Source organism: Psammomys obesus, unplaced genomic scaffold (genome assembly GCF_907164565.1).
Source record: "Psammomys obesus unplaced genomic scaffold, mPsaObe1.curated_primary_1811, whole genome shotgun sequence".
Taxonomy (NCBI): domain Eukaryota; kingdom Metazoa; phylum Chordata; class Mammalia; order Rodentia; family Muridae; genus Psammomys; species Psammomys obesus.
The window spans coordinates 19,733,180-19,758,074 of NW_026592118.1; the positions used below are offsets into that span (position 1 = coordinate 19,733,180).

At 36.2% G+C, this 24,895-nt stretch overlaps 1 protein-coding gene across 1 annotated transcript in view; it reads right to left on the reverse strand.

The window, feature by feature from the left end:
- Window positions 1-24,895, reverse strand: part of LOC129681019 (cadherin-related family member 4-like) — a 97,517-nt gene that overhangs the window by 26,323 nt on the left and 46,299 nt on the right. The window contains exons 13-16 of the mRNA XM_055612905.1: window positions 23,394-23,550; window positions 13,589-13,694; window positions 12,797-13,018; window positions 11,926-12,071 (exon numbers count right to left, since the gene is read on the reverse strand). Of these exons, the coding sequence (XP_055468880.1) occupies window positions 11,926-12,071; window positions 12,797-13,018; window positions 13,589-13,694; window positions 23,394-23,550 (631 nt within the window). The remainder of the gene's footprint in view (window positions 1-11,925; window positions 12,072-12,796; window positions 13,019-13,588; window positions 13,695-23,393; window positions 23,551-24,895) is intronic.

Below are 24,895 nucleotides of genomic sequence, written 5' to 3' on the forward strand. Positions count from 1 at the left end.
CCTAGGAATATATCCAAAACATGCTCAAGTATACAACAAGGACATTTGCTCAAGCATGTTCATAGCAGCTTTTTTCATAATAGCCAGAATCTGGAAACAACCCAGATGCTCCTCAACGGAGGAATGGATGCAGAAATTGTGGTACATTTACACAATAGAATACTACTTACTCAGCAATTAAAATCAAGGAAATCATGAAATTTGCAGGCAAATGGTGGGAACTAGAAAAGGTCACCCTGAGTAAGGTATCCCAGAAGCAGAAAGACACACATGGTATATACTCATCTATAAATGGATATTAGACATATAATATCTGATAAAATACTAAACTATGTACACCTAAAGAAGCTAAGCAAGAGGAGGGCACTGAGTAGGATGATCAATCCTCATCTGAAAGGCAAACAGAATGGAAATCAGAAGAGTAAGAAAACAGGAAACAGGACAGGAGCCTGCTACAAAAGGCTCTGAAAGACTCTTCTTAGCAGAGTATCAGAGCAGATGCTGAGATTCATAGGCAAACTTTGGGCAGAGTGCAGGGAATATTAGGAGAGAAAGGAAAGATGAAAGACCTGGAAGGCAAAGGAGCTCCACAAGGAGACAACAGAAGCAAAAAAGTCTGGGTCCAGGGGTCTTTTCTGCGACTAATACCCCAATCTAGGACCATTCATGGAGATAATCTAGGATCCCCCTAGATTATAGGATAATCACAGATGTAGCCCATGGCAGCTCACTGTTCAAGTGGTTTCTCTAGAAAGGGGAACAGGGGCTGTCTCTGACGTGAACTCAGTGGGTGGCTCTTTGATCACCTTCCCCTGAGGGGGAAGCATCCTTACCAGCCCACAGAGGAGGACAAAGCAGCCAGTTCTGATGAGACCTGATAGGCTAGAGTCAGAAGGAAGGGGAGGACAACCTCCCCAATCAGTGGACTGGAGGAGGGGCATGGGAGGAGAAGATGGAGGGAGGGTGGGATTGGAAGGGCATGAGGGAGTGGGCTACAGCTGGGATACAAAGTGAATAAATTATAATTGATAAAAAATAAATTAATAAAAAAAGAAAAATCATAAAAGGTCTTTGAAACTCTTGTCAGATCCCCCACTTCACAATTCTTTCATATTTTCTGGAAGTTAAGATAAAAGACTAGAATATATCCTTTAACTGGCATAGTGGGATTCAAAACTCATTCCTTTATTATGTTTTTCTTCTTAGTTTATGGGATCAGTTTTCCATATGGTATTTGTAGTACTTACAGGAAAGTTTGTATGTTGGCTTTCTCTCTTGTAAAACATATGTTATTGAGTTCTTGGACTCTGGGTGAACATCCTCTGTCTCAGAGGACACCCGGAGGCTGTTTTCATGTTATCTCTAGGGTTTATACTCATACAGCCTCTGGACGCAGGCTGAACTTTAATTACTTACTTAGGAAGGCCTTTCAGTTCTGGGTGGGAACAGACATCATTTTCTCCCTGTCTTTTTTCCCTTACACTAACCATTCTTGATCCAAATAACAATGAAAACATATTAATACTGCTTCCCCTCCTTCCTTTCATTGTTGCTTTGGTTATTTGCTGTGTTGGAAAAATGACAAGCAAAGTAGTTTCTATGAAACAACAGCAACATTGAAAATGGAATCAAACTTATATACAAGGTTAAAAAGTATGACAAAAATCAAAAGCAACCCGCTTCTTCATTTTCCTCTTTTGGCCAAAGAAAAAAAGAGAAGACTCAGAAAGAAAAGCACTCATGTGGCTAGACTATCCGATGTTATTGTTGTCCCAGTGTTGAGAATCTCATGAGAAATCTTGGTTTCCATGGCAAGTGCAGTTGTCTGTCTGCCACGCTGCTCTAATGCAAGATGGTATGGATGCTGACAGACAGCAAAATGGCACTGCAGCCAACACAAGAGTATATGCTAATCATAATCTGGAACCTGCTTTGTTATGGTCTGGCAGACCTCCAGTGATCGAACTACAGTAAAAATAGTATCACTACTGGGGATTCTTCAGCAGTCATTTGTCCCAATCTCTCGCAGGTCCCTTTCTTCTTCATTTTTAGAATATGGTCCCCTCTTTCTTTTGCTTTTTTAAATGAATTCATTTAGTACTTTTAAGAATAAGTTTTTTAGGTTTTTATCCCTTAAAATAAAATTTCAATAACATGTATTTGTTGCTTCTTTCCTTCTCTAAAACATGGTTTCTCATATAAACCTTCTCTGTTCACCAACTAACGACCATCCCACTTGCTTCTAAATTTGAGCAGTTATAAACAAAGATGCTACAGCCATCTAAATGCCGGCTCTGAGGTGGACATACAGTTTTCAGCTAGTGAAAGTAAATGTTATGGAGCATAACTTCCAGATGGTACAGCTGAATATTTTTGTTTTTGTTAGAAAATGTTGAACTATTTTAGACATTTTGTTGAAAATGTCTAAAACAGACACACTGTTCTTAATATTCTGTTAAGTAACACAAGTGTCTATTGTCTCACATCCTTGACAGCATTTGGTGGTATCCATGTTTTATTTCTTTACCATTTAATTGCATGTCTATTCGTCTTTCCTTGTAGTTTTAATACAATGCCATTGAGCATATTTTCTTATGCTTGTTTCACCTATAAATCTTTAGTAAATTGTTATTGTTTTTGCTGTTCATGCTTTTATAAAGTTTCTTTTCTTACTGTAGATCTTTTTTTTTTTTTCACATTCATAGAATACTTTTGAGAATAGTCCTGAACCAGGCAGATCTTTTGCAAATACTTTCTCTCACACTGTAGCTAGTCTTTAAATTTTTTGGACATCATTTTTCAGAAACAACAACAACAACAAAAAATAGAATTTTATCAAGTCCAGTTGGTCAGAACTTTCCTGTGTCATATTTTCATGCTGTATCTTAAAAACTGGGTACTAAAACACTCTAAAAATGTCTAGGAATTTTCTAGGAGTGTTACTATTCACATTTCACACTTAGATCTAAAGCCACACTGAGTGAAGTCTGTCAAGAGCATGAGGTCTTTGCCTGATGTCACTGTAGAACCATTCACTGGAAACACTGTCTCTGCTGAGTGCTTTGATTTCTGTCCCTATGTCTGTTTTATCGGTTTATTGACCTCCTCTTTCACTAATTCAAAATCATATTAATCCATGGAAACTTTTCCTTTTTTGAGTCAGCACTTCATTTGGTAGCTATGTAGACCAAACCAGCCCCAAGTTCATGGAAATCCTTCTGTCTGTGTCTCCCAGGTGATGGAATTACAGACATGAGCTGTCACACCCTCCTGTGTAGTCTTGAAGACATTGTTCATATCCTTCACCATTTCACCCAGAGCCTCCAGCTCTTTCAAGTTGCTTGTCAATGTCCATAAAGTGCATATGTGGAATTTTTACTGAATTGCATTGAGTCCATATATCAAGTCGTAAATAATAATATGTTAACAATATTGAGCTGTTTGTCCCAGAAAGTAAAATTTCTCTCCATGTACTTTTCATTTTCTTCATTTGAATTTTATGGTTTTCTTTATGCATTGGACGTATTTTGTTGGCTTTATACACGATGTTTCATTTTTTAGACTTTTTCTGAGAATAGTATTCTATTCACAATTTCAAGTTCTACTTCCTCATTGTGGGTTATTAGAAAAAATAAACTTCAAAAAATCATACTAATCTCTGGTAAGCTTGTTACAATAGCTTCTTAATTCTGGGACTCTTCTTTATTTCTTTGTTTTTCATATATAAAAATATCTTACATAACCAAAATAGTTTTATTTATTTACTTCAAATAAATAAATCTATTATCTTCCCTTGCATTAACTAGGGTTTCTCTTATCATATCAAAATTAAGATGAGAAAGTACATCTTTATGCCTTTAAATAGAACATCAGTTTGAAAATTTTGTCTTTTTAGATTTATTCTATCAAGTCATTTATTTATTCCTACTCTGTTTAGAATATTTGTCATGAAGTTCTGTTTGATTTTATCAAATGTTTTTTCTCCATCTATTAGTGTAATTGTGCAAGTTTTCTCCTTTAACCTTGTAGAATGATGGAAATTATTAAAAATATTCAACCATCCTCACATAGCAGGAATAATGATGTGATCATAATGTGAAAGTATCTCTGCATATTTTAGATATGGCTGGCTATATTTTGTTGGAGATGTTTGCTTCTATATTTTTGAGAAGTGTTGCTCTGTAATTTTTCTCTGAATTTTTTTATCTGCATCTGGTATGTAATTTTGTTAGCCTGTTCAAAAAATGCTCAATTTTTTTCCTTTTCACAAATAGAACAAATAATTCTTATGAAGTGCTCCTGATACTATCCTCCAAACACTAGACAAGCATGCTAATAATATTTTCAATTACAAACAAGACAGGGCCCTGTACATTCCCTGAAGGCAAGGAAAGCAATGCTTTTCTGTCTACAGAAAGACAGCCTTTCTGTCTACCATCTTTGGCCCTATAGATTACAGTAAGGGTCAGAAATCTCTTCTCTTTAAAGAAAGACATTTGATTAAGAGTATAATACTTTGAACAGGTACTGTCAAGATTTGAGATATTGCTTTTTCACTTACAATAGAAATTGGTATTATTTATCCTATCGCTAGGTAAATTCTTAGTAACAAAATATTGTTTGGGGAAGGAAAACAAAAAATAAAAAATGGACATGTAGTTCCACTGCTTCCTAATGTTTATTTTGTTTCTATACGTTAGTGTTTTCCTTAGCCCTGGCCAAAGAAACTTTCTTTGCAGAGAATGCCATTAATATAAAGGCTTCTGTTTGCACAAGTCGGAGAATATGGGACTATTGTGTGCTCTACAGGACACACATTATACTCCAGGCAGCATCATGGAAAAGGGCACAGAATGAATAGAGAGCAACATAGTAGGGAGAGTAGCTTCCAAATGCTGTTCCGTGAGTACGATATGGCTGAGCACGATATGAAGGCACGGCAGTTTCAGTTGCTTACCTACAGCTCCACAACACTGAGATAGCAAAGATTTAGTCCTAGATACAAGAGGGAATCATAGGGCCTGCCATGCACAGAGCTGTGAGTGATGGCGAAGGTCTCCTGGAAGAACAGAAATCATTGTCTTCCATGATGTAGCCATTACTATGTTCATGTTTCATTAGACACATTCCTAGTCATGCCCACTTGAGCAGTCTGGTTAAACCCAATGGGTCACAAAGCAAGCAAGCAAACAAACAAAACAAAAACCAAAGCAACAACAACAACAACAAAAGAATGAAAAGAAAAAAAAAAACTACACAAAAAGGCGTTAAAGTGGAAAGACTTAATGGGTGGAAGAAGGGTATTAGAGAGGGGGTAAAAGACAGTGGAGAGAAGAGTGTGATCTAAATGTGTTACATGGATTAAATTGTGAAAGAATAATCTAATTACAAAGATCCTTTGTGTTATAATATTTGTGAGGAATCAGCTTTGTGATTAATTCTACCTCTAGTTGATGAAGGAATAACTTACAAAGGAATTTTTAAATGTCAGCTCGGAAATTACATTTTATGGTCATCTTTGTATCTTTTTTATTTTAGGTAATCATAAATTTTGTCTTATGCTATAGACACACAGAGATACAAATGTACATGCATACATCTCTTCATACATCTGTATGCATTTGATTTCTGTATGTTATCTAAGAAACACATTGTCTTTTTGTAATTATATATGATAAACTTAAGTTATTGTAACTTGAACAATAGTCTTTCAATAAAAGGAAAAATGAAAAGCAGAAAGAATATTCATCGGAGGCATTTGTTTCCATAAATCACTAATACTGATATAAAAATACCAACATGGAAAAATTTTAGAACCATAGAGATACTTCAGTAATATTTTTGTGACTTTCTAAGAACAATATATTTATTATTGTTGAACTTTTCTTTGTTAAAATCATATTAAATTTTATTAGAATATTCTGGTTTACTGTGTTGTAATTACTTAGAAAAATTATCAAATACTTAGAAAAATCACACTCTCACCCCCAAATATTAGGTGATAAAAAGTGGTAACAATGGTTTTCTTTGAGAACAAGTTTCTTAAATAAATGTTTGTATTTTTATGTAAGCTATATAAATAATGGTTGTTTGCTCTCACACCGTGAAAATAGAGAGACAGAAATAAGTTTGTAAGAATTCTAACCATTGGAGGAATACTATTAGAAATCAGGAAAAGTCTGCAGTATGCAAAATGGACTAGACCATCTAGTGTCAGAAATAAGCATGAAACATGACTCATTATACTTGGAAAACAATACTAATTTTGCCTGTGTCACAATCAGATATGTTAGTTACTTTTAAAGGCTAGTTTTTATGCATTGACTTAGAAATTCATGTTTTTTATACTTTAATTTTTCCACTTTTAAAGGCATTGTTTCAGTGGTTGGAAAGGTCTTCCAGTTGGTAAAGGGCTTGCTTTATAAATATGAAGGACAAGTTTGTTCTCCAAAAATCTATGTTTGGGGGTTTATGTTGGTTATTCCAGCTCTGAGGAGGTAGAGACAGCTAGGAGCCTGAAACAGGCTGGCCAGGGACTTTACAATTAGGAAAAAAACAATTCCAGGTCAGTGAAAGACATTTTTAAAAAAATATTTTTTTCTTAATTACAGTTTATTTATTTTGTATCCCAGCTGTAATCCCCTCCCACTTCCCTCTCAATCTCATCCTTCCTCCCTTTTCTCTCCCCAATCCCCCCTCCACTGGTAAGAGTGATCCTTTCCCCCTTCCATCAGACCCTAGCCTATCATGTCTCATCAGGAATGGCTGCATTGTCTTCCTCTGTGGCCTGGCAAGGCTGCTCCCCTCTCAGGGGGAGGTAATCAAAGAGCTAGCCACTGAGTTCAGAGACAGCCCCTATTCCTGTTACTAGGTAACCCACTTAGGCACTGAGTTACCATGAGCTACATTTGTGCAGGAGTTTTAGGTTATCTCCATGCATGGTCCTTGGTTGGAGTATCAATCTCAGAAAAGACCCCTGAACCCAGATATTTTGGTTCTGTTGGTCTCTTTGTGGAGCTCCTGTCTCCTCTATGTCTTTCATCTCCCTTTTCTTTCATAAGATTCCCTGCACTCTACCCAAAGTTTGGCTGTGAATCTCAGCATCTGCCATCATTACCTGCTGGGTAGAGTCATTCGGAGGCCCTCTGTGTTAGGCTCCTGTGCTGTTCCCTGTTTTCTCCCTCTTCTGATGTCCATCTTGTTTGCCTTTCTGAATAAGGATTGATTATATTACGCAGGGTCCTCCTTCTTGCTTATCTTCTTTAAGTGTACAGATTTTAATATGTTTATCCTAACTTGGACAACCACTTTGAAAATCAATCTGGTGCTTTCTCAGACAATTAGGAATAGTACTTCCTCAAGATCCAGCTATAGCACTCCTAGGCATATATCTAAAATACGCTCAATATCCAACAAGAATATTTGCTCAATCATGTACATAGCAGCTTTTTCATAATAGCCAGAATCTGGAAACAACCCAGATGTCCCTCAATGGAGGAATGGTATAAAAAATGTGGTACTTTTACACAATGCAATACTACCACTCAGCAATTAAAAACAAGGAAATCATTGAAAGTTGCAGGCAAATGGTGGGATCTAGAAAAAAATCATCCTGAGTGAGGTATCCCAGAAGCAGAAAGACACACATGATATGTACTCACTTATAAGTGGATATTAGAAAGACTTGTCTTAAAACATAAAATAGGCATTTCCTGAGGAATGACATACAACATTGACCTCTAGTACGCACACAGGAAGACACAGAAGTAGGAACACTAGCACTCAAACACACACACACACACACACACACACACACACACACACACACACTGTATATAGATAGGCCTTCAAAACAACCATTCAAAGGAAAACTAGGCAAAGTTTTTGGTGCTGAGTTCAGCTAAACTCTTCATTCTGTAACCTTTTGACATGGCCACAATCTTGCTGAAAGGTAGCCAGGAATTGTTAAAAGCTTGTTCATGCAGAAAATAACAGATCACCTGAGACTAAAACAGTCATGCCCTCCATGCTATAATGAACACATAGAAAAACATCAAAAACTGCATAGTTTTTGAGTACTGACAACATAAGTCTAAGTTCAGTGGGTAAATGGAAGAAAAAAATATGTTTCTGTTTAATTATCTTTACCTCTAAAATTCTCTTTCTTTGGGATAACATTTAGGGGTTGGTACTTTTTTTTTTTTCTACTCAAACTTTCTAGCCACATTTCCAATATACTATGATAAGTAAATATTTAAAGAAATACTGTGATTGTTAGATAAAAATGCACAGAAAGAATTTTGCCTTTATGAACTGAACAATGTAATAAATTATAAGCATTACTTTATAATTTAGTCCAGAAAGATTTAAATGATAAAATATAAATATGAAGAATCCTGGGGACAATGAAAAGAATGGTTAATATCCAGTTCTCGGCATCTCCTGAAAGAGTGTATGGTATTTCTTTTGTCTCTTTCAGTTTGCATTCTTTTCCCCTCCAAATGTGATCTTACACAACTTATAAATAAAATCTGTAGTAGGTTAGCTCTTTATGGTATATTTTAAAATTCCCTAAACTCTGCCATATTTAGCGCATGAAAGAAATTGATTTACAGTTTTTACAGTTTCAGTTTCATATTAACATAAGCAATTCAAGGAACATTGTGCTTTTAAAAATATTCAAGATGAGGAATATTTATTCTCTAGCTTTAATTCCATAATCTATAAAAGCAAGAACATTTTAAATTTGTTTTATCAGTCGTAGTTAAATAGTTTTGTGGAAGAAATGATAAAAATCTTCATCTTAATAATACATATTGAGCCAACAAAGCAACAATGTCAGTCATATTTTTCTCCATCTGTGGAGTTCTCCTACTTTGTTTATGAAGGATGTATATGGTATTCAGTTACAAACTTCTGGGTACTTTACAGAAAGCCACGTTTTAAATGCAGTATTACAGCAGGGCGCGGTGACACACACCTGTAACTCCAGCACTCAGGAATACAGAGGCAGATCAGTATCTATGAGTTCAAGAACCAGTCTGCTCTACAAAGTGAGTCCAAGGCTACAGAGAGGAACTTTGTTCAAAAAAATCAACAACAAAAATGTGGTTATACTACAGGATTACATGGTGTCATCATCATTTTGTGGTGAAGAAATTATTTAAAATGTTTCAATAACCTGTCCTACATTAACAATAGTAACTGGAGAGGCTGGGATTCAAATCCAACGTAAGCCTTTGAAAAATTATACTTCCTACTGGGACAAGTATAAGCAAAATTCAATGACATATTGACACTGAGCATGCGCACATTGTTCCACATCACTTAGGTTCACAGCTTGTGGAGCTAATAGATCCAAGACAAAGATCTTCGCATGCATTTCACTGGCAGAAAGGTAAGAAAACGTGTGTAAATATTCATGCTTCAGAGGGTCATTTCTGTTAAATAAAAAGGTTACTAAAATTCTCTTCATAAATAGATAGTTTCCACCTAAAACCAGACCAGTTCTGTGTGGACGTTTGCAAGCTTTCAGACCAATTCCTTCCTACAAGAACGTATTTTGAGACTGACCATTCTGAAAGACACTTTAAAGGAAGGACAGACATCCATTTTTTAGCCATTACTCAATTATTAGTTGAGATGTAAAGAGGATGGTAAATCTTTATATGTTCCAGAAATGGAACATGCATCTGGCATGGGAGAGCTGCTATACTTCAGTCTGGAAAGAAAGGATACATGTTTGGTAACAATTCCTTCAAAAAGAATCACAAAAGAGACAGCAATGATTCAGAAACTGTCCTCTGAGGAAACTGATCATGCTCTTTGCAGGAGACAAAACAGCCTTCAGTTTTGTATGCAAATTCTTGTCAGCAAGTACATTATGGTGTAATACACAATATATGATCACGCTATTTGAAATGATTTTTGCTTGGGGATTTTTTTTCACTCTGTTTTGTTCTTATTTGAGTAAAAGCATCTGCCTTTGTTTTGCTTCAGACCCTGGCAGGCAAACGTTTGGGATAAAGATTTATTCGCTTACCTTGAGTGCTATGGATACAAGTTTGGTCTCTGGCAAGACAGGAGCATTGAGCCAATTAGCTATTTCATTGTTCATAGGACAGGGTCCTTCTGTGGTTGTTATTTTCCAAAATGTTTAGTTATTCTACCCGTTTACATACCAGTTTATCATTTAATCTTCTTCCAGTTATCTATCCAGGTGTTTGCTAAGTATACAGATTTAATATTATATCTTTCAAACATTTTCTTCAAGCTTTCTTAGGCTGCCATAATAACATACAAAAGGTTGTACAGCTTAAATAACAGAAGTTTACTTTCTCACACTTTTAGGGACTAGCTAGTCTGAATTTTGTTCTCCTGAGTGCTTTGCTGCAGCCAGTTTCTCTCTGAAGCTCTCAATGTTGGAGAGGAAATACTCCCTGGAGGGTTTTGTTTACTTGTTCGTTATTCTGAGTATACTGATCCCATCAGACCTGGGCAGCACCTTCTTGACATCATGTATCTAATTACCTCCGAAAACAAATGCAAATAACTCTGAACAAATCACTCTGGAGATGAAGACTTAACATAGGAACTTTTTGTTTTGTTTTGTTTTTGTTTTTGTTTTTGTTTTTTGACTTAACTTTCTTAATAAAATATTGGAAACTTTCACCCAAGGTTTTCTCTGCAATATTTTCAGAGTACAGTTGTAAGAAATGGACAGGCTTTGCCTGATCTCAAGGTAGCAAGTTGTTTTTTTTTTTTTTTCCCAATTGTATCTTTCTAATTCCAAAAAGAAAGAGATGAATGAGTAATCAATGAAGAATACAGTTAACTCTTTTCACCCTACCTACTGGATCTTAGGTATACCCACACAGAACAAAATGGTAATAACAGCTTTAGAAGTCCTAGCATTCAGGCCCTCTACAAACAGAGAAACTAAAGTATGAGTGTATCTAGGTGGATTGCTGGAAGCTTGCACAGTAAAGAAGTTCCATTAATTCATGACATCCTTGAGTCATGGTTGAAACCATTCAAGTCACTTCATTAAATTTCTCTCTAAAAAGATTTTGGCTTGGGTTATTGTATTTTCCAGATGTAACGAGGCTGTAGTGGGGATTACAGCACTGAGCCGTGGACACCGCTGAGAGGTTCAGCTCACCACAGCACATGTGAGAATGTTCACCTCAAAGCATTATGCAAAGGCTCCGCTCAATGTCTGCAGCTCTAAATCACCATTTGTTTAGAAATTATTGCCTTTTTCTCTGGGATCCAGAGTTGAAAACCTTACAGTTCTCAAGCAGCAAAAAGTAATGCAATCATTTGATAAAAGGAGTTTTGCTCTATGTAAAAAAAAAAAAAAAATTTCTTTGCACAGTTGACAATGGGCACTTGATTATAATGATGTAACGCTCAAACAAGAAAGGTCAGAAACATTGCATATTTCGAAGTCTTTGTTTCATACTATGAAACTCTGATGGATATGTTTGTCTTTACTACTTAAAGTATGAAAGTATTTCCTCAGTGAAAGTGAGATAGGGAAGGAACATTAAGACAAGAATACACAAATTAAAATGCATCACAGTAGCCTCCAAAATCTTTAAAGTATGTTTTTTTTTTTTGTTAGCAAAATTACATTTATTTGTAGCATTGTATTTTTAATAAATTAAGTGTAACTTGTGGTGCCAGGATCTCTCTTCATGCAAATTCTGTCTGCGTGACTCAGAAATCACAGGGCATTTTGCATGTACTAACAATTTTACCGTTGCTCATTACAGTTAAAAAGTATATTTGGACCACACATCTCACGCTGAACTTGGGCCAGTGCTGAAAGTCTGTACTAGTATTCCCAACTACCCTTTGTTTCATTTTTTGAGATGATGTCTCTTAAGCGATAGCAATCCCTAAGCACTGATGCATTCTTACCAGAACATGGATGGTCACCTGAGCTGTAGCACTTCTCTGCCTGAGGGGATCAGGGAGAGCATCATTTGCCACATCTGTGACTCTCACAGCTAGCTTATACTCAGAAGACACTTCCCGGTCGAGCGAGTTCAGCAGCTTTATCATTCCTAGCACAAAAAACAACAGACAAGTTTCTATCTCAGCATCACTTAACAGTAATGTTAATGAAGTCCTTGTGACAGTACCAAATAGATGTTACGTGATATAATCATTTTCTGTTACATTTTCATATGATGACTTTCACAGTTAAATTGTGGCAGAGGTTACCTCATACATGAATCACCTACTGTACATTCTTAGGTATTTGGAAGAACACATGTGTGCAAAGGTTTTCTGAACTTCAATATATCAAAGATCAAAGCTCCAGGGCTTCCTCTGTGGTTGTTAAGAATTGTGGATACAACTAACAAACCAAGGTGAACATTATATAACTCAAGAGAGGCTTCTTATAAAAAGTTTTCATTCCCATGAATACTGAAGAAAATATATTCAAACAAGGTATTATTTTTTATTTTAATTTTTGATAATTTTATACACGAATAGTACTTTAGCATAATTCCAACCCTTCCCTATTCCTCCTCTAATTCATTCCATAACCATCTTGAATTCATGAATTCTTCTTTTATAGCTATGATTGTTGTACATATGTACATATATGTAATATCACATATTACATAATACAAACTACCACATCCAGTTAGTGTTACATGAATGTATATGTGCTTGAAGTTGACAATTTAGAAATTGGAAACATATCATGTAGCTTAACTTGTCCATGGGGAAAGCCGATTTTCCTTTTTATTATAAAGTGATATCAGTGTTCTTACATTACCTGTATCTGTTTCGATGTAAAATTTTGGAGGTATCCCAAAGTTACCTCCGACAATGGTATATTGCATATTGTTAAATGGCCAATCTCCATCTGTAAATGTAATTTTTCCAACTAGTGTATCAGTTGGACTGTTTTCATATATGCTGAAGGTAAATGGCATCATAGATCCAATAGGATTCACTTCATTTATACGGCTTACCCTTAATATGATTCTAATAATGGCTACGGAGAAAACAGATTATTGAAGTATAGATAGAGCAATGTTATGTCCTCTTCAACAATTCTTATTTTTTTCCATTATAACAAACACATATTAGATTCTCTATGAAAAGATTTTATAGGCACGTTTATATTGATGTTTTATTAGTAAAATATTAGCTTTTAGTTAAACAGTACTTAAAAGTAAGTTTAGCATAAGATGCTTTATTAAATGATTTTAAATATACTCCAATGATTCCTTCTTAAATATTTTAAGTATGCAAATATTACAGAAAGATTACATTAAAACTGTCTTCAAGTGACCACAAAGTACTCTATTAAACATTTGAGAGTATTATCTCAACCTAATTCCAGTTTTTTTTTTTTTTTTTTTTTTTTTTTTGTCTTTCAATGTTTAAATAATACTATCTCCGGACTAAATGAATTAGTTTAATTATAACTACTCATATGTATTACTATAACTTCTGTTTGGAACATTTTTAACTATGACAAACTCTAAGAACCAGTATTTAAGATACTATGTATCATACATAATTCAAACTATTTTAATACATTGAATTAATAGCTTCTTACTTGAGAGTACAGGAATTCCTCCATCAGACACTGTTACAAGCAATGTGTGTTTAAAGTCCATTCCTGCAAAAATCATACTATCATAATCTAGATGCAGAGGTCCAATCTGTAAATAAAAATAATATACTATTAAATAATTATATACAAATAAATAAATAGTATACTGTTAGTTTTGTTTTGATTACATGCCAACTTTGCCAATTGGGAATCCAAAGTGAAGATAGTAAACCAATAAATAAAAGTGTGATTTTACAATACTATTGTTTAGTTGAATAGCCTATGAGCCACAAACACAACCCTTGTATGTAATTTTAGCCTTATGAAAACCACACTCAAAATTTAAAACATATGTAATTAATTTTAATAAAGTACTTTATTCAAGAATACACATATTAAGTGCTATTGTTTCAAAAAGCAAGAAAAGAGGAACATTCTAAATATTCATATACTTTTTTAATAATCTGATAGAGAATCTTATTTCCCAGTTGCAGGGTAACTGAGAAAAGTTGCATCTCAGGTGTTCAGGGGCATGCTAGCTACTGGCTTCCACAGGACGGCTTAAATTCTCTGTGTCTGTCTCTGTGAAGCCGTACAGTGGTATGTGGCCAGTCCTCCATTTGCCATAGCTACCTTGCTGCGGTGCTCCACAGTGGTGCAGTCTGATGAGCCATGCATTACAGAAAATGGATTTTTAACTTAGGAAATGTTCAGTTTAGGAATGGTTTAATTGGAATATATTTGCATTAAGCTGAGGAGCAACTGAAATCACTATTTTATGTGTTATGTATCTAAGATTTTTTTTGCAACCATATTATAATAAACTTATTTCCCTTCTCCCACAAAAAAAAGAAATAATTTGGATTAAAATTAATGAGAATAACCTCTAAAAATCAAGTGTAAACTTTAAGCTTCAAAATCATGCCGATACAAGACTTAGTCTACTCTACTATGGGATTTAAGCATCTCATACTTTTGGTCTATAGTTTACTCTCCTGAGATTGATGTACAGGGCACACATGATGTTATAAGGGTGTTACAGGCGAAGCAGGCTAAGTTTTCTGCCCACATCTCTCGCACAGTCATACACTCCTTACAGCTCTCACAATCTAGAATTTACCTGAGACCTTCCAAGAAAGTAAGAAAAGCACATGATTGCTTCTGGCTTTTCCAACTTATTTGAGGTCCTTTTCATGCTGCAGACCTGTCCACATTAGCTATTTTCTCTACAGAAAACATTTATTATTCAGAGAAGTAATGTGTAGCAATCAAGTAATTACTTGGCACAGAAATATGTTGCTTTTTAAAGATTCTATAGTGTTCCAAGACTCATAGAAAGAAAAGCTATGGACATTAACCAACTGGCAGAAAAATGGTTTATTTAGGAATTAATGAAAATGTTAGGTGGTATCTAAGGTTATGCCACTGCTAAAATTCTATAGTCGGCATTCAAAGTAGATGAAGATGGGTGAAATAAATAATATTAATAACTCAGACATCAATGATGCAGTTAGCTCAAAACGGCAGGGTTCCACTAAAATTACCGCTAAAGCTAACCCTATTTATGTTTGATCATATGAAAATAGAAATAATTTAAACATTGAAAGGAATTATAGCTACATTCAGAAAATATCCAAGGCTGGTGCAAACATTATACAAAACTTGTGCATGACAGCAATGGCATTGAAGGTAATAACAGAAAAACGACTATCAGATCAAGATTTTGATATTTTAAATGAAAAAAAGGGATAAATAGAATTTTTATTTTTCTCCATTTCTTTGCATTTTGAAAATGGTAAAATTGAGAGTCCACTTGTTAAAATTTTTATTTATAATATAAATATATTTATAAATATAATTATTTAAATTTATAAATATATTTATAATATAAAGCTATATTTATATATAGCTGCCTATCCAATGGGAATAATGAGAATAAATATTTATAAATTGTACATCTGATAGTGGGTTAGTATTTAGAATATAGAAAGAATTTAAAAATATACAAAGAATTTAAAAACTGAACATCAAGCTGCACGTTTGCCCCTACCCCTGCCCAAGTCCCATCATCAGTATTCATGAGGCCTGTGCGGACCCAGGTACATCCTGGCCAATTCCCTGCCTTCCTGGCCACCTCAGTCACAAACAGCAGAAGCGATCTGTTCTCTGTCCCCTGAGCTCCACTATCAGAACCACATGTCTGGCTCTCTTCCTAAGGATGCTTGCTGGGCCCCAGAAACATTCAGATCCACCTGGAACACAGCTAATCCAGGTGAGCAGTAGGCTGTTCCCTGAGCTTCATTGTCAGCCACAAGGCTCTGCCTGCCTCCCTGAACAGTCCTGCTGGCACATCAGGAACATTCAACCAACACCAGGGACAAACAGGTGGCTAAAGGCCACTGTAAAGACATGCTCAACAAGGGTCAAGACAATATGGCAGGACCAGAATACAGCTACCCTACAACAGTAAGCCAAGAATATCCTAACATAGCTGAAGCATAAAAAGATGACCTTAAATTCAACCTTTTAAAGATGGTAGAGGCCTTTAGAGAGGAAATGAATAAATCTTGTAAAGAAATACAGGAAAATGCAAACAGGTGAAGGAAATGAATAAAGCAGTACAAGACCTAAAAATGGAAATAGAAGCAATAAAGAAAAACAAACTGAAGGATTCCTGGAGAAGAAAACCTAGTGAAGAGAACAGGAATTACAGATGCAGCTATCACCAACAGAATACAAACAATGGAAGAGAAACTCTCAGGCATGGAAGATACAATTGAAGAAAATGTTAAACCTAAAACATTCTTGACACAAAACACCCAATAAATCTGGGACAATATGAAAAGACCAACCTATAAATAATAGAAATAGAAGAAGAAGACACCAATTTCAAGGACCAGAAAATATTTTCAACAAAATCATAGAAGAAAACTTCCCCAACCCAGAGAAAATGATGCATAAAAACATAAAAGAAGCACACAGAACACCAATTATATTGGACCAGAAAGGAAAATCTTTTCTACCACATAATAATCAAAACACTAAATGTACCAAACAAAAAAGAATATTAAAAGCCACCAGGGCAAAAGGCCAAGTAACACATAAAGGCAGGCCCATCAGAATTACACCTGACTTCTCAAGAGAGACTTTAAAAGCCGTGTGTGTGTGTGTGTGTGTGTGTGTGTGTGTGTGGCGGGGGATTGGGGGGTTGGGCAGTTATATTGCAGCCTCTAGGAGACTATGAATGTCAGGGAAGATTACTATATCCAGCAAAATGTTAATCACCGTAGATGGAGAAAACGAAATGTTCCATGACAAAACCAATTTTTTTCCTAGTTTATTTTTTCTACTTTATTATTATTATTATTAATTATAATTTATTTACTTTGTATCCCAGCTGTAGCTCCCTCCCTCATCTCCTCATGGTCCCACTCCTCTCTTTCTTCCACCCTATGTCCCTCCCCTAGTCTACTGATAGGGAACGTCCTCCTCCCCTACTATCTGAACCTAGCCTATCAAGTCTCATCCTAACTGCCTGGATCCTGCAGTTTTATTCCTAATAGCCAGAATCCAGAAACAGTCTAGATGTTTTTCAGCTGAGGAATGGATTAAAAACATTGTGGTACATTTACACAACGGAATGCTACTCAGCAATTAAAAACAAGGAAATCATGAAATTTGCAGGCAAATGGTGGGAACTAGAAAAGATCATCCTGAGTGAGGTGTCCCAGAGACAGAAGGACAAACATGATATACACTCACTTATAAGGGGATAAAGGGGATATTAGACACATAATATAGGATAAACATACTAAAATCTATATTCCTTAAGAAGCTAAACAACTCGGAGGACCCTAGGGAAGATGTTTAATCCTCATTCAGAAAGGCAAACAGAATAGACATTGGAAGTAGAAGACAGGGAACAAGTTAGGAGCCTTCCACAGAGGATTTCTGAAAAACTCTACCCAGCAGGGTATAGAAGCAGATGCAGTGACTCATGGCTGAACTTTGGGCATAGTGGAAGGAATCTTATGAAAGAAAGGGGTGATAGAAGTGGAGGAGACAGGAATTCTATAAGGAGATCAACAGCCAAAAACTCTGAGGCCAGGGTGTCCTGCAGAAACTGATGAATCAACCAAAGATTATGCATGTGAAGACTTAGATGCCCTGCTCAGATGTAGCCTCTGGGCTGCACCATGTTCAGGGACAGTCTCTGGCATGAACTCAGTTGCCTCCTCCTTGATTACCTCCTCCTGGCAGAGTGACATTACTAGGCCACAGATAAAGATGACCCAGACAGTCCTGATGAGACCTGATAGGCTGGTAGGAGTACAGTTTTGTACAATCACTTTGGAAATCAATCTGGTGGTTTCTCAGAAAATTAGGAATAGTCTACTTCTCAACCCAGCTATGCCACTCCTGAGCTTATATCCAAAATATGCTCCATTACCCCCACAAGGACACTTGATCAACTCTGCTCCTAGCAGCTTTATTCATAATAGCCAGAAGCTGGAAACAATGTAGGTGTCCCTCAACTGAGGAAAGGATAAAGAAACTGTGGTTCATTTACAAAATAGAATACCACTCTGCTATTAAAAGCAAAGAAGTCATGAAATTTACAGGCAAATGGATGGAACTAAAAAACATCATCCTGAATGAGGTATCCCAGACCTAGAGAGATATGCATGGTATATACTTACTTATGAGTGGATATTAGCCATAAAGCCACAGACCTAAAGAAGTTTAGTAACAAGAAGGGCAGAAGGCAGGATTCTTGTCTCTCTCTATGAAGGGGAAATAAAATAGATACCTGAAGTAGATGGAGGGAAGCAACTGGGTGGGAGACGGTGTGGGGAGGGAAACAGGAAAGGGGAGAATGTGGGGGACTCGGAGAGAGAATGAAAATCATCAGGAGTCATCTTTGGGATGGGGGGACTTCTGGGAGTCTTTGAGGGTTGCTTTAGCTGAGACTCCTAGAAGAGGGATATATGGAGCATGGAGTGGTCATTCTTTGCAGCCATGTGGGAATTTCAGAGGATGGAAGTGGACACCAACCCACCCATAAAACCTTTGGCCTAAAATTCGTCCTGCTTGCAAGATGTAGGGACTAAGATGGCGCAGGGATTGAGGGAATGGCCCAACTTTAGACCCATCCCATGGGAGAGAATCAACCCCTGACGCTATTGATACTCTGCAATGCTTGCACACAGGAGTCTGAATATAAACATCTTCTGAGAGGCTTCATCCAGCCAAACAGTAAGTGAGCTTGAGGAGTCTGGTAGAAGAGTGGCAAGAAGGACTGAAGGAGCTGGAGGAGTAAAGGACACCACAAGACCCCCAGAGTCAACTAACCTGGTGCATGGGGGCTCACAGACTCAGAACCAACAACCAAGAGCATGCATGGGCTAGACCCAGACCCCCTGAATATATGTAGAAGATGTGCAACTTCTTCTTCCTGTGGATCCCCTAACAATGAGAGCCAGGGCTATCTCTGACTCTGCTGCCTGCCTTTGGGTCCCTTTAACCTACCTGGGCTGCCTTGTCTGGCCTCAGTGGGAAGGGATACAATTAGTCCTGCTTGGACTTGTGCCAGGGTGGGTTGGTACCCATTGATGGGGTACTTCCTTTCTCTGAGAAGGAAAGGGAGAAAGGAGGAATGGATATGAAGTTGGGACTGGAAGAACAGGAAAGGTCTGTGATCGAGCTGTAAAGTGATCAAGTAAAGAAAGAAAGAAAAGAAAATACAAAGGGAATCAGATAAAAGTAGGGGAAGTTAGTAAGACCTGGAAAGGACAGGGGCTCCAAGGAACAAGTATATCAGGGCACAGGGGTTCTTTTCTGAGACTGTTTTGCCAACCAAGGACCATGTATTGATATAACCTAGAACCCCTGCTCAGATATATATAGCCCATGGCAGCTCAGTATCCAAATGGGTTTCCTAGTAAGGGGAACAGGGACTGTTTCTGACATGAACGCAGTGGCTGGCTCTTTGACCTCCCCCACACCCCCAGCCCTGAGGGAGGAGCAGCCCTGCTAGGCCACAGAGGAGGACATTGCAGCCAGTCCTGATGAGACCTGATAGGCTAGGGTCAGATGGAAGGAGAGGAGGACCTCCCCTATCAGTGGACTTAGAGACAGGCAGGGAGGAGAAGAGGGAGGCAGGGTGGGATTGAGAGGGAATGAGGGAGGGGGCTACAGCTGGGATACAAAGTAAATAAACTGCAATTAATGTGAAAAATAAAAATTTAATTTAAAAATGGAGAGAATTAATAAAATAATTAAAAGAACACAAAAAATAAAAAAAAATTATAAACTGAACGTCAAGAAAACAATACAATTAAAAATGAGGTATTAAACTAAACAGAGTTCCCAAAAGACTAAACACAAATTGCTGAGACACATTTTTAAAATGTTCAGCATTGTTATTTATAATAAAATGCCAATGAAAACCGCTTTTTATCTTTTCTCAATTAGAATGGCCAAAATTAATAAAACAAATGACAGCACACAGTGAGAAAGACACAAGCGAAGTGTAACAGTGATTGCTGGTGGGAATGCAAAATTGTACAAATACTATAAAAATCAGCATAGAGGTTTTTCAAAAAACTGTAAATTGCTCGACCACAGGATCCTGCTGTACCATTCTTGGGTATATGTTAAAGGACAGTACATAATAGCGGAGACACTTGGTCACCATGCTTATTGCTGCTTCCTTCATAATAGTCAGAAACTAGAAACAGCCTACATGTACAAAGGCTGATGGATACATAATAAAAATCGGGTACATTTATACTGTGGAATATTATTCACCTGCTAAGAAAAATGAGATTTGAAAGTAACTACACAAAGCTAAAAAAACAATCACTGTGAATGAGGTGACCCAGAAGAGCCCATAGGCAAATATTAATGTTTTCCTTGTATGTATGTGGATGTGGATTTTAAACTTTAGACATCTGTGTCTAAAGCAGATTAACGGAGTTTGCATAGTAAGGGTCTAGAGAAAAATCCCAGCATGAAGCAGAGTAAGCAGATACAAACTTGCAGGGTAACCAACAAACTGGTAAATAGGTATGTGATCATAAAGGGAAAAGCAGTTTTCTCCAATCCAGTGTCACCGCGTATTTGCACTCCAAGGCAGGTCCTCCGTGAGTAGTAGTTGGCCAACAACAAAAAAGACTTCATGGTTTTTTGTTTTGTTTTTGTTTTTGAGTTTTATTTATGGAGAATGGGACAGCTTTTTTATTTTTTTATTTTTTTCTGTTGGTTTGTTTTGGTTTTGGTTTGTTTAGGTTGGGGTGGGGTTTTTTTTGTTTGTTTGTTTGTTTGTTTTATAAGCTCTGTTTAATATGATTTTTTGGTTGTTTTTCCTTTGTTTTGTTTTATTTTTTGTGAGAAAGAGAGAGACCATGAAAGTGGATAAATAAGAAGGTGGGGGGGATTTTGAAAGAGTTAGAAGGAAACTAATTTTATCAAAAAATTTTGTATGAAATTTTTTTCTTTTTTTTTTTAGTCCCCTCTCATAATATACATCCTGACCACAGCCTTCCCTTTTTCCCTCCTTCCAGGCACCCTACCTCTCCTCTCCCTAAGATCCACTCTGCCTCCCTTGTCATCTGGGCCTAACAAGATACAGTAAGACCAGGTACAACCCGGCAAAGGCAACACAGTAGAAATGTCCCAGCAACAGACAAGAGTCAGGGGACATCTGTGCTACCACTGTCAGGAGCCCAACAAAAACTTCAAGGTAAACAACCACAGATTGTATACACAAGTCTCATGATTGCTGCTTCAGTCTCTGTGAGCCCCTATGAGAGAGGCTTAGCTGATTCTGTGGGCTGTGTTCTCCTGGTGTCTTTGACCCTCCTGGCTCCTACAAAAACTATATTCATTATTTTAACATAAACCTTTAGTGCTTGCTCTCAATCTGAGTTTTGAATAACTGATGAAATTTTGCTCCCATCTTTCTGTAACATATATGATAATTTTGAGTTATCAAGTAGCTGATAAATTTTAGTTTTACATTTAAAAATTTTGTAAATTATGCTCTTCTAGTTTAAATAATTGAGTCTTGCTGGAAATTCATGTATATTTTCTTTCTATATTTCTATAATAAATATTTACTTTATTAAGTGTTTAAATTGTGTCATTTTCTTTATATGGCTTCTCTTCCCTGCCTTAGAGAAAGATAAAAATTTAGGCATTTTAATAACTTTTCAAAACTAATTAACTTTTGAGGAAAATACCATGTTGTTATTCCAATTATATAGCAAATACAATCTATCAGTGTGTTTAGCTTGTTATATTTGGTTAAATAGTTTTGATTCCACAAAGTTTATGTGAGTGTTTTCAGAGAATTAGCAAAAATTAGAAGAGGCCCAAAACAATAATTTTGCTGTTTGTTCATTTATTTCATATCCCTTGTTAGAATTTCTTGGATATAAATAATTAAAAAATTGCAAACACTGCCATGATTTTTATATTTTCTACTTGAAGAATATTAGTATGATATTTCCCCTATCATTCTCAGGTTATGGATTCACTTAGGTTGTAAAGATCTATTTTTCAGTTCTGGTCTCCTCATCATCATTTCCAGTTATGAATTTGTCCCATGGAGACATTTGGAAGTAATGTGTTACTACACGCTACAAACACCTACAGTTTCACGTGGCTATTCCTCATGAATTCAGCCATCATTTTATAGACTTCTAATCAGCACCATACATGCTCCAGATTTGTTATTCAATTTTTCCTTTCATTTTCTATCTAGGAACACATGGAGTGTTTAATTAGTGCTACAGAGGGACAGACCCAAAATGCTGAGAGAACTCAAGGAGAAACATGTGACACAGATACAAGGCAGGAGAAATGTCACATGAGAAACGTATACAAAACCTATTAAGCTACACAAAAGCAGCACGGTAATGGAGACATAAAAACTAAGAGGTTTTCTAGCTTTATGAACAGTGCAAATTTCAAAACTGAAAGACATCTGTTTTTATGATCATAAATGTGATTCTCTGTATCTCTTTTACACAACATGAGAGAGCCCAGGATATTAGGGGTTTGTAGAACTGTGTGTTGGATAGAACTTCAGTGCAATGAAATCCATACCAAAACAATATAAGAATGCACATGTGACTTCCATCCTAGCAAGCAGAAAACGTGGGGTTCTTTGTGAACAGGTGTTCAGATGAGCTACTTTTAATTACCATATGACCAATCTCTCTTTGCCTAATCTGTTTTTAAATTGAATGAATATAACTACATTTAGCCTTAGACTGTAAAATATATTGGAAATAAAATATAGCTATCTATCTTTACTTGTCTATTTGTCTGTCTATCTATTTAGCTACATATACACAAACACACATATGTATATGTATATATATATATACACATACATATATATATATTAAACTAGTCAAAATATTTTGAACTACTTCATATCATAGGATAAGTAGTAAGCATGCTTGTTCTATTTACTTCAAAAGTAATTTAACATATTTATCAAACATATTTCAACACATTCCAATTGAATACATAATATTTTATCCTAAAACTGTTGTTCTAAGAAATCTGTAACCTTCATAGTTCAGTTGTCAAGATCAAAATTTCATTCCAGCATTCATTCTGAAGCAAGCTATGCTTTCAGCAATTTAAGGTTCAGTTGAAAATCCAGGAACAAATTCTGCCACCAGCTATTTGAACTACTGCAGTTCATTAACAACTTTATAATAACAAAATAAATGTATTTTTATATCTCAGATTAATCACAAGGCCACAGTCAGAGTGACTTTGTGATACTTACTTTCAGTTCACTATTTGTGAGAGTAAAGGTACTGTTGGAAAAAGAGTCTTTAATCAAATGATAACTTATGTTGTTATTGGGAGCAGTTCCATCTTGATCTGTACAAGTTAGGGAGATTAAATGGGTGTCAACTGGAATGTTCTCAGGAAGCTCAATTCTGTAATGAGAAAAAAGAAAAGTTACATATTGAACTTGGTTTAGCCACTTGATTTAAATTTAATGTAATAAATTATTTGAAATGTGCTCATAATTTAAATAGCTCTGACCATAAGTATTTCATAGTATCCAATAAAATTGCATAACACATGATTTAGCATTTGTGATGAAGCCGAGAGAAATGGCATTATTCTTATACTAGATTTCTGAAAAGATAGATTTTTAAAGCCATAAATATTATTGAACAAATGATAGTTCGTTCCTCCTGAGGTTGATATTTGTAAATCATAAAATTCTATGTGATCTTATGAAATGGCTATACTTGTTTCTTTAAACTGATTATATAAGTATGTCATTCTTCTCACAATAAAGATAAAGAAACAAAGGATTACTATTTAGATTTACTTAAAAGAGAGCTGCGAGTGTTGATTCTATATTAAATACTTTCCTATTTATTAAGATAAAATAAGAAGCAACTTTAGGGAGAAGGGTTCATTTGGCTTTAGGTTAAGTTGAAAGGGATTTGCCCATTATGACATGGCACTCATGGGAGCAGGAGTGTAACGCATCTAGTCGTGGCTTATCTGTAGTGAGTTGGACACAGCCTTGAGTGCTGCTGCCAGCACTTTTTTTTCCTTCCTTTTTCAGTCCAGAACCCCAATGTTTACTTTTTTTAGGAGTGGAGGAAGCAGATATGTCTATATCAATTAATATATGATAGAAACTCCTTGTCATACATGCTCAGTAACTGTCTCCACGGTGGCGTGAGACCACCAAAGTTGACAGTCAATAATGTTAACTGATCCACTTATTAAAGAAATTCCACTTACAATGACATTCACATTATCCTCTATAGATCTCAATTTCCTACAACCTCTGCAAATGGCTTGTGAGAAGACTACTAGCAAATGGAACGGATATCGATGAGCTAAATCATAGTTCCTGATAACATGATCACGATGTGCAGGGCCATCAACATGTGTATCTCCCTTCTGTACTTGTGAAGAGAAGCAGAATGTAACAAGATGCCCGAAAAAACAGAATCCCTGAGTAACAGATCACAATAGAGTGTAAAGATTTTTATTGTACTTTTGATCAATGTGAAAAATGCTGATTGGGTTGAGGATACATTGTTGACAGTAATTCGGTGGGAAGTTGTCTGGGTATTGCAAACAACTACAGTGGTGTTTCCTGTCAGTTCGGAGAGGCTGTTTTCTACTTAACTTTGGACTGCACTTCAGCATGTGTCTCGTATCTGACCTGAATGAGGGTGTCACCAGTAGACATGCCAAAGTTGTCAAGGAAAAGGCCATGGAGCCGCAACCCTACACAAAGAGCTTACAAAG